General features: G+C 30.6%; 1 protein-coding gene across 2 annotated transcripts in view; it reads right to left on the bottom strand.

Annotated features, from left to right (window-relative positions):
• LOC106685343 (serine/threonine-protein phosphatase 2A regulatory subunit B'' subunit gamma) overlaps positions 1–10944 on the bottom strand; it is a 50429-nt gene extending 39485 nt beyond the window's left edge. Inside the window, exons 1-5 of one of the 2 annotated variants that reach the window (XM_067046691.1) lie at positions 10704–10944; positions 6506–6588; positions 5793–5920; positions 5467–5684; positions 3652–3820 (exon numbers count right to left, since the gene is read on the bottom strand). In XM_067046691.1, coding sequence (XP_066902792.1) covers positions 3652–3820; positions 5467–5684; positions 5793–5918 — 513 coding nt within the window. In that variant the 5' untranslated portion in view covers positions 5919–5920; positions 6506–6588; positions 10704–10944. The remainder of the gene's footprint in view (positions 1–3651; positions 3821–5466; positions 5685–5792; positions 5921–6505; positions 6589–10703) is intronic. The other variant, XM_014427946.3, reaches the window with a different exon arrangement.
• Positions 10945–11333: the final 389 nt, after the last annotated feature.

Genomic DNA, 11333 nt, shown 5'->3' with positions numbered 1-11333 from the left:
CATTAAATTAATCCTCCTTAGCCTCCTATTCATAAAGTATAAACATTTGTGTTTACATGGATAAAAGTTGTATTGAACGGAATTAATTAGCAAACACTCTATAATCGAAATAAACTACGAACAAACGAAAAACGACAGGACTTTTTGAATGCCCTGGTACAAAATTCAAAATTTAATTAACTTTACTGAAAATCTTACAACTACTGATAAATCATTATAGAGGACCACCAAGAAACTGCTGAATTTCAAAGATTTTAACCACCCACTTCTCACCGAATCCCAAACCTGAGAAAGAATATATTCTATTTTATTACCTTTATTCCACATCCTGATATCCTTAACCCAATTCACCGTGAATGTATTGAAGCAGAACTAAATATTCTGCTCCAAATTGCCCTCCCATCTAAACATTTCATCCTTCAGAGATATCTAGTATCATTCAAAGATTACCTACCCAAAGCTCCTGGACACAACCTAATAACATCCCACATCCTAAAACTACTTCCTCGGAAAGCCATTCTATTCCTTACTTATTCTCAGTCCACTGGTGTTCCTCAAGGCAGTATCTTTGGCCCCATCCTATACAGCTGAAATCCCAACCAATCCTAACACTACCCTCACCACGTATGCTGATGACATATGTGTGTTTGCTGTTAATAATAACCCCTTAATTGCATACCAAACTCTCCAATCCCATATCACAGCCCTCAAAGAATGTTGTCGTAACTGGAGGATTAAAATAAAACCCAACAAATTCCATCAAATCACCTTTAGTAATGTTGATCTTACCCCTGTTGAACAGATCCGTTACCTTGGACTACATCTGGACAAATAACTAGCCTGGAATCATCACACAAGACTGAAAAGACAGGAAACTGCACGTTGATTTCAACTATTACAGCACTTGCTGGACAAACGGTCTTAACTTCCAATTCATTATAAAAGACTGATCTATATGACTGTAATAAAGCCAATCTGGACATACGGACTTGAGCTTTGGGGCTCCACTAAACCTTCGAATTCCTCTCATATACAATCCTTACAATCCAAAATCCTTTGTAAAATCCTCAATGCTCCTTACTTAGTCACAAATAAAGTCATACATAAAGACCTTAATGTTCCAAATGTAACCAATCTAGCCCGAACCAGATATCATTCCTTCCATTATAAATTTCCTAACCACCCAAACCTAGTAGTTTCTAACAATGCATCCTCTGCCATTTCTGACAATCCTCTGAGGTGCCTGAAAAGAAGTTGGCCATGAGACATGCTAATGTAAAATGTCATTAGAGTGCTACCAATGGGTAGTTTCTCTACGTGCCTGTATCACTCTATTTTAACTGAGATCAAATTTACTAAATGTATTATAATGTACAGTTGTAAATAGCAATAAATAAATAATAAAAAAAAAAATTGTTATTTCATATAATTTTTTCTATATCTTTCCTATTTATACATGTTATGATTGAATAAGTACAGCTCAAATACTCATTGACCTCGAGTGTGGCAGATTGTATTATTATCTCAATAAAAAATTATTATAATTAGCTATATTTGCTATTTTAATCTATAGTTTGACTCTTTGTTTAATAATGATTTATTTATTCATAAGTTATTTAGTTGTTTATTGGAATCTTATTCATTTAATTTAGACTTATATTTACAGTTAGTTATACATATCATCAACATTCAGTTTCTGCTTGGCTTAAATGTATTATATACATCAGCACTGCCCAGTAGCCAATATTTATTCATACGGAAAATCCACATGTAGTCACGTGAGTCTCTTGGATTATTTTAATTTTTTTTTCTTCTTCGCAACACCATGCTCTCTTTAATTGTTTCCTTATTCACTTCTCCATACATACGCAATTTATTTCTGCTCACCATTTCATATTATTTTTATTTATACGAGTTACCACATTTTGGGTTATTTATCTTTATATATCATCTCTTTATTTTGTTAATTTGACTAATATATTTTCATGCTTTTTATCTAAATTTAAAATGTTTTTATTAATTATGTAGAGGACTGTTTGTTTTTTTTATATATTTTTTTCTTTCATTATGTTTTTTTTTTCTAATATTTTCAATATCTGTCATCTTGTTATATATCAGGGGTGGCCAAGTCAATCGCGATTGACTGGTTGATCGATTGTCGATCACTCACAATGTCAGGGTTGGAATTCCGTGTGCCATGGACTTTGAAGCAATTGTGGAAGACAAAACTTTCAGACATATTTCATATGGATCAAAAGTTATTAATTATCCATGTATCCATGTTCTTTTAATTTCCCTCGACGTTTTTTGGCCATTTAAATAATTATTGTTGATGTTTTTAAGATAGGTAGATAAGCTGTATATCTGTATTTTAGCACAATGTGTACTAAGCAAGCTATTGACAGATTAGCAAAAAGTAAGTCATATTATACTTTCATGATACATTTTCCGGGTAAAAAAATGCGAAAGTGAAATATTAAAATCAAATAATCAGCTATACTGTGCAAATTTATAACAACTTTTTCATATTTATGAACAAATAGTACAACCTATACATTGCAGTTGATAAAAAAGTTAAAATACATTTTAAGTTAGTAAAAATCTATCTTGAAATAGTGTCGCAAAATCAATTTTTTTAGGTAACGCATATACGGAATGCTGCTACCAAAAGATGGGTCTGGAAATTTATTTTTGTCATGAGCCTATATCTCGAAAACATAATAAGTGATAAAAAATAATTTTGAATATATATTACTTATCTAACCTTACCTTGCTGTAATGCACCTGATACTGAAACACAGTATATAAACATAGTATGCATTTCACACCCCTTCTTCCCCCTTAGACTACGCTTATGACAACAGGTCAATCGCAACACACTTATAAGGTAAAAAGTAGATCTTATATACAGAAAAGTTGGCCACCCTTGTTATATAAACTCTCACTATTCCAATATTATACATTACCTTCTTATATTATTATTTGCTATCTCCTAATACCTTTTTATTAGTTTTCATTCTATTATGGTTGTCATGTTTTCAGCCCTGATGAAGGCCTGAAATTTAGGGGAAAACTTCGGTACAAAGAAAGTAAAATAAGATTCACTTTTTTGGGTTTATTACTACCCTGAACATCTTATTTTCATATAAACTTATATAATCTGTATTGGTTGCTGCATAAACAAAACACTAAACAAATTGCTAAAAAATGGAAATGGAAGAAATCCATGAAGGAAACTATGGTCTGATATATGAAAAATTATCCAACATTATAAACAAGTCTCAGATAAAATAAAAATGTAAGAAAAATAACCAAATTAGCACTTCACAAAATCAAAATAGATTGTCAATTATATTATCTTACAACATGAAAAAATAAAGGTAAGTGCCCAAAAATGTTTATAATGTAGATGCACTTTTTATGAATTTTTAACTAATAACAATAAACCAGAACACACTGTAAGAAGATGATCTGGGTCGTGGTTGACCCTCTTCATTAAATTATTATAATATGTATGCATAAACCAAATCAGTGTGAAATACTAAACTTCCTAGTAATAATTATATATCACTACAATACTTTGTTAGCTAAATTATTATTGGGAAAACAAAAAGCATTTCAAGCACACATAAAAAATAAAATAAAAATTACCGATTCCCGCAAATATCCTTTCCCAGAAGCATCATACAAAGATAAACCAATTCTAGTTTGCTGCAACCAAGCTTTACGCATAGCATAATTAAATAATGCCAAAATGCTAATTCTGTTATAAACATCATTCTGTTGAAGCTGAGCAAAAAGTTTTGCAGTGAAATATTCCCTGAAAAATTAGTACATACACACAATTAAAGTAATGCTGATGATGAATAGATAAAATAAAGTGTTATTGTATTCAGGTAAAATTTTAGAAATCCATCATAGTTTGGAGGAATAAACCGATAGTTAACATAGTATCAATGGATAAAGTTTTTATATTTTGAGTGAAAGATGATTCAAGATGAAATCACAAATGACAATGACTTAATAACTTAAAATTAAATAATTAAAGGAAGATTAGAAACAAAACGTCTATCAAATAGTAGTAGTAACTAATTAGTCAATGTTACATGAAAACGTTCACTCACTCAGTAGTGTGTAGTACTCCTATGAATACTAGGCTCAATGTATAGTATGTATGTATTGGCATTCCTTAAAGGTGTTAACAATTTGGGTTTCACTTCTGATGACCTATTTTTGTAATTTAATTATTTTTATTTATACTTTTGTTTCATGAATGTATTTATTTATTTTTACAAAAAAGTTGTATTGAACTACCTAGAGTACAAACTTAACAATCCCGGTAGAGCCGATCAGATTGTGTGAGCTCCTATAATCTCATAATCTCTTATTACAATTTAAACATTTTCCTGCTAGAATTAACTTAAGAAATGGTTATTCTTTTCTACGCAGACAGTTGTCGTAGTTGCTAAGTTTAGCGACCTTGTAAATTTTAACAAGTTCAGTTCGGACAAGTTTTTTCCAAAGATAAGGTCTTCTTGATATCCATTCTTAAAGGTCTACTTCTGACCGACACTCCTCTAGCAGACAGACTTAGTGACTTTATACATTTTGATAACACGATCAGATTAGATAAGTTCTTTCTGAGGACTAGATATTTTCAATACTTTCACTCCTGACCGACACACTACTAACATAAATATACTTAACAAAGTTACTTAATAAATTAACCCAATCCAAAATTTATTCAATATAATGAATTGGTTATACTTTTGGAAAGGTCATTAAATGCAGTGGAACACCACTTATCCTTCCTAATAGTCATGGCAAAGACATAGCTGGTTAATCCAGATTGTACATAAGAGAAAACTTCCAATACTAATTCAACTCATATATTAGATAAAAATTAAAATATAGTTCAGAACTTAGTATACATATACAGGAAATATGTATATTATCGTATGATGAAGTGAAATTTGTTGAATCAATTATTAAAAAAAATTTTTTAGACACATGATTTAATTAAAGTGTAAAATTGATCTGTAAGGTTTTAATAGTACTCATAAATTACATCAGTTATTTTGTTTTGCTCAGCCAAACTTAGTGTTTTCCCACCAGCTTATTTATTTACATATTACTACCGACTAAGTGGAGTTATACTGTAGTTAAAAATAGTATAATCAAATTTGATAGGGAGGAATTATGGTACTTAAAATCATTTGTGTAAATTAAATAGAAATAGGTAATACATTTTGTTTCATAGTTTTCCATCTAGAATCAATAGAAAATATATGATAATAAAATATTTGTGATTTCTGAAATCATGTTTTGTCCTGGAATGCATGTTTTAGGCCAGAAACACAGCATAATCTCACATATCTTATTAATAAAAATTTCCTGTTGCTCTTTTCACCATAACAAAACAAAAAGAAGTGAATTATAATTTAAATAATTTACAACAGTTCTTACTTGCATTTATAGCTTGCTTTTCCAACTACTTTTTTAAGGTCAACATATGAAATCAATTGCTCTTCTCTGACATTCGGTGGACTATGGTATTTATCTAAAAGAACCCATAATGTCCTCAATTCATTATTATCAAGTAAAGTCGTGTTCCTCCTTTGAAGAAATAAAGATCTACCTTCTTCCCTCAATTTCAATGGTAGTGAATCAGCGTCTTCTGGTATCTATGAAATCCAAAAAAATTAAGGAATAAACTGAAAATTAATAAAATCTTATATTAATTAAGATATATTCAACATTAAAAAACATAAATAAATGAGCAGAAAACTAACCTCATGAAAAAATTTTGGTATGGTCTTAAAAGTTGGATTGAAGGCGTCAAACTTATTGCTCTTCCAGTCCTCATAAAAGGTTGAAAAAATATCACTTTCTCTATTCAATGTATTGCAATAATTCATCTCTAAAAACATTGTTTTAAACTTTAAATTAAGAACTAATTTGAAATGAGAAAGAATAAAAAGACAAAATGAGAGAAAAAATAACACGAAACTTTGTTCAGTGAAAAAAATAAATAAATAAGTAGCTAAGCAAAAGAGATCTTCTATTATATTCTTTATATCTGCTCTTACTATATGCTGATGTTTTGGTGTGTCCCCCACCCCCAAAACATACCACTAAAATCCAGACAAACAATTACCGAAAATCGCATAATAACATGTAAAAGCAATAAGAAAAATTATAAGTTCATTAATTAATAATTATGTATTAAATTTCTCTTGATCACAACAAATCTGCGAGATGAAGTGCCTAATTTGTTTGAGTGCACAAGGACAGGATTCCCCCATAACAGGGAAGGGGTTCTATTAGCTTCCTAATTCCCCATCCCTCACACAATGGTGAGACTAGAATTTTCCTAGCACACTATTGACATCAGATGGCAACATATTTATCTAATGGATGACTTATGCCAGATTAAAAAATATTTTTCATAGCTTAATTTATAATTTTTTCAAATAATATATTTTTATAGCTACAATTGTCATACACTTATGTTTCAGGTTCTTGCTCCAGTTTCGCCTCTGACTTCATAGAGTGCAGTTCTTTCTAGCGTGTGTGCAACCAATCAACCTATGAGACAATTTTGTTTTTTTATGCTTTCATGAATTGTTTTATAATGTTTTGTTATTTTTATTTATAAAATGCAATCAGGCGTTGATTCAAACATTTTGCCCGATTTATCCCAAAACCTGAAACATATTACCGCTAATAAATCTGATGTAGACCTACAATCAGATGAATCAAATTTGAAAAAAAGAAATTTTGAACGTACTGATTCAAATCAGTCCGTCACCTGTTAAAAAAATGGGTAAGTATTAACAGGAAATTACTCCTTTAAAAGCTAGGGTGGGCGGCTCATTTACATGTTATCAGAAATCGACCTTTTAAATTTACACAATGACAGAAATTGGACTCCCTCTGGTGGTGTAATCTTAATAATAAAAAATAATACCTGATTTTACTGAAAATATCATTACCAATGTACTTAATATAGAAGTTGTTTCGGTTCGTTTAAACTCGTCTCCTTCTACCATTGTCACAGCAGTTTATAAACCTCCAAATAAAAAACTAATTCAAGACCAAATTTTAAAACTATTACCACCAGGGAACCATACATTAATTTTAGGTGACATAAATTGTAAAAACTTTTACTGGGGATACCGCAAATCAAATTCTAGTGGAAATACTTCACTTGATATTTGCTGAAGGCACAATGTCCAAATACATGCACCAAATGAACCTACGTTTTACAGACCAGGCTGTAAATCTGACATTCTGGATATCATATTAACAAAAAATTTTAGTTTTCCTCTCTCTTCTCAAGTGATCACAGTTTTAAATTCAGACCATATCCCTGTATTAATTAATTTCTCAACTGAGATAAACAATGAAACAGTGAGAAAATCCCTCATTAATGGAGTGATCAATTGGGAAACGTACAAAATTCTTGTCAATGAAAAATTACAACTAAAAAAAAATTTCTCTACCGCTCAAGAAATAAATAAAAGTATGATGTTAAATGAGTAGGTCTCAAACAGTTTACATGAGGCAACTGTACGACCATTTTCTGGCAGCTGCCCAAAATCAATACTGCTAAAAATTAAAGAAAAAAATCATGCAAGGAGACAGTGGATGCGCACTAGAAACCCTGTTCACAAAAAAGAAATGGAACCACCTCAAACATGAAACTAAAAAGGATCTGGATGAATGGGCATATTCTAAATATCAGGGATATGTGGAAAATTTAGACCAAAGGATCATGCATCATGGAAGGCTACGCAACGTCTATTGGATAAACATGAAAAAAATCCAAGTCTAGTAGACAATGATGAATTCATCACCAGTGATGCCGAAAAAGCTGAAGTGTTTGGTAATTTCTTTGAGAAAACATTCTCCAATACAGAAATAAGTCCGAATTTAGTCACTGATGAAATTGACAAATATCTAAATCTTCCCCTCGCAACAGTTTAGCTCCCACCTAAATTCATGTCCCCAAAAGAAATCCAGGATCTGATTAAAAAGCTCAAGATAAAGAAAAATCCTGGCCATGATTTGATCCCAGTCATAGCAATCAAAATATTACCCAGGAAAGCTCTTTTCTCAATGATAGAACATTTTCTGTCAGAATTAATAACAAAAATTCTACCCTTAGACAAATTCATGCCGATACTCCACAAGGTTGTCCTTTCTCCTATTTTGTTCAACTCCTACCTTCACGACATCATCCAGTCCATACACACCTCTATAGCTATGTTTGCTGACAATACAGCTATGTTCTCTGAACATGATGACATTATGATCACTAGAAACACTTTGAAAAGTCACCTTAATGATCTAGAACAATATTTCACTAAATGTATGATTAGCTTGAACATTGAAAAATGTGATTCAAAATTTGTAACTCTTCGACGCCCACCAGACCCACCGGAACTAATCCTCAAAGGTAAAAATATGAAATGGAATCCTGCCAGTAAAACAGTAAGATACCTGGGAATTCACCTAGATCGCCGCCTTACCTGGAATTGCCATATCAACATCAAACCTACGCAAGATTAACAATGCTATATCCTATCCAAAACAGAAATTCCAAATTAAAACCAGAAACAACTGTTCTTATATTTAAAACAATTCTCAAGCCACTGCTGATGTACGGCTGTGAGGTCTGGGGAGCGGCATCCTTTACAGAAAGGAAAAAATTACAATCTTTTCAAAACAAAGTCCTAAGAATCGCAGTTAATGCTCCTTAGTTCATAATAAATAGCCAATTGCATCAGGAATAACAAATGTAGTCAATAGAGGATTACATAAAAAAACGGTTCATGAAGTTCCACTACCAGTTGCCTACAGTTAAAGGAGCAGTGATCTACAACCTGGGAAACCCAACCTCAACCCGAAGATTGACGCACAGGCTGCTGCAGGACATTCTGTTATAAATTCTACATCTAATAATTCATTATTCACACTACCTCTATTTTACTTTTTTTTTTTTTCCCTCTTCTCTCGTCCCTTTTTCAAATTAACTTGTTTCTTTTTACCATTAGAGGGAAATTGTTTGTTTTGTTAAGTCTACAAATATCATTATTTTTTGTTATTAATTTTACTTTTCTCTTTTATTAAGAAGCATTATTCTTATCTATTTATTTTATCTTTTAATTATAACATTGTATATAGTTAGGGGTGTCTTTTGTACGAGACTCTACCTCCCATAATCAACTGTTAAAAAAATAAATATATATAATGTAACGGTTATATCAACCATGTAAGGCCCACCAGGCCGATCTGGTATAAAAGAAATAAATAAAACAAAAAAAGGTCCTTACTAAAATCATATTGAATTTGAATTTTATAAATACAGTCCTGATATGTAATATGAAACATTTTTATCTTTTTTTAATAATATTTATGATAAGGAAATCATTTTCTCCAGCTAAGGTAGTTGCTATATAGTCATGTTGCAGCATACGAATGAAGACCATATGAATACTATTAATAGAAAATTGTTGCAAAATCTTCAATTTATGCTGCAACATGACTATATAGCAACAACCTGAAGATGGAGAATAACCCTGAATGAAACGTCGTTGTTGTATATGAAATAAATTATTAATCTACGGTCAACTATCTACACCTCATTTCGAAATAAATTATTATATTTAAACAAGGAAGATTGTGTCATTCACCAATTTCATATTAGTTTTAGAAACTCTTCCAGTTGAAGATCATTAATTTAAAAATATAATAATATGGTCTTGTGCTCGTAAGGGCCTAATTCTAATAATAAAAAATAATGAAATTTGAGTTAAAATTTTTATTTTACAGTTGCAGATGAAATAAAAATATTAAAAAAGTGAATTATTACAGTCCATAGATTAAGAAAGATTATATTGACAGAGTTAAGGGATGGGGTTAACCTACAAGACTGGGTTCATTGAGAAAATGGAGAACCTAAAATAAAGATTTGCATATAGTCTCGCATCAGCCAAGGCTCTGACACGATATAAAACAAATATCAACACAACATAGAGTTTTGATATCTGTTCATTATAATCAATAAGCATACTATTAGTAAAAAAAAAGACAAATAAACCCTCTATAAATTAATAGTATTTTAAAAATGGTCATTTCATCTGGAACAATAATTCTATCAAAGTCTCTAAAAACAGATTTACAAATTCTCTATGTCCAGAAATACAAAAATCTAAATAAATCAAGAATTCTTGGAACTTAAAATAATTATGACAGAATTAATGAATTACCAGCAGTTTGCAAGGAGTAAGAGGCAATGATATACATTACACAAAATATTACATTCGTTTAAACCAATTTTTAAACTACCATTAATCAACCTCCATTATATGTTCAAACCAGTTTTCTACATCAAAGAGTCACTTTCAGTTAGTTGTTTAGTTCAGAAGGGAATAATTCTCTTCTAAATAATAAAGTTATTTAGAAGAGAATTATTCTTTATTATATATATACATATTCTGTATTAAGATTTACTTTTAAAAAAAACATAATTGTAACAAAAGAAATAAATTTGTAAATTTGTTAAAAAAAAAAATTCACAAATATTTTTTGTTACCTTTAATTATTAATTAGAAAAATTCTTCACAGATAACTGAGCATTTGATCCCATCTTATAGTTTTGTAATTCTAAGAAATGATTACTAATCACATAAACATACCTGTGTCTGGCCCTTTAGAAGTACATTTGCGCAGTCCTTCTAATAGTAGTTCCATTTTTAGTTATTTTTTAAACTAATAACTAATATAGAACAGTTCAAATAATATCAAAATTATTTCAGCATGTCCAATCTCTCGTGCCAAACTACAAGTTCTCATCCCAAAATACCCTATTGTCAAACATTAAGTAACCTCCCACATTGTTGTGATTAGGGATGCGACATCGATGTCAATGTTTTTAAGCAGATGTTTTCTAAACATCGATGTTTTGTCCCAATTTTTCATTTTTTTTTTTCCAAAAGTAACTAAATGAAAACCAAAAATTTACATTATAAATAGATTCCAATCAACAATGTAGTCGAATAAAAAAGTACCTCCAACCTTCACGCTAACGACGTGATAGAGATAAATTACGACTAGAAAAACAACGATGTTTTAAAATATCTTTGCTCAATATTAAAATATCAATGCATACAAATCTTTGCCAAAAATACATCGATGTTTTTGAACAACAATTTCAGTAACTCAAGGTCAGTTCCAACGACGACGTATAGTCCGGCCAGTCGGAGTGGTTTTTGCAAAAAAGAATGCAACATTGATAAAAAAAACATCGATGTTTTGAAATATCAAAA

Source organism: Halyomorpha halys, unplaced genomic scaffold, assembly GCF_000696795.3.
Source record: "Halyomorpha halys isolate HHAL.00 unplaced genomic scaffold, Hhal_1.1 Scaffold683.1, whole genome shotgun sequence".
NCBI classification, from domain to species: Eukaryota; Metazoa; Arthropoda; class Insecta; order Hemiptera; family Pentatomidae; genus Halyomorpha; species Halyomorpha halys.
Note: the sequence above shows the minus strand (reverse complement) of the source record. Positions and strands in the feature narration are given on the sequence as shown.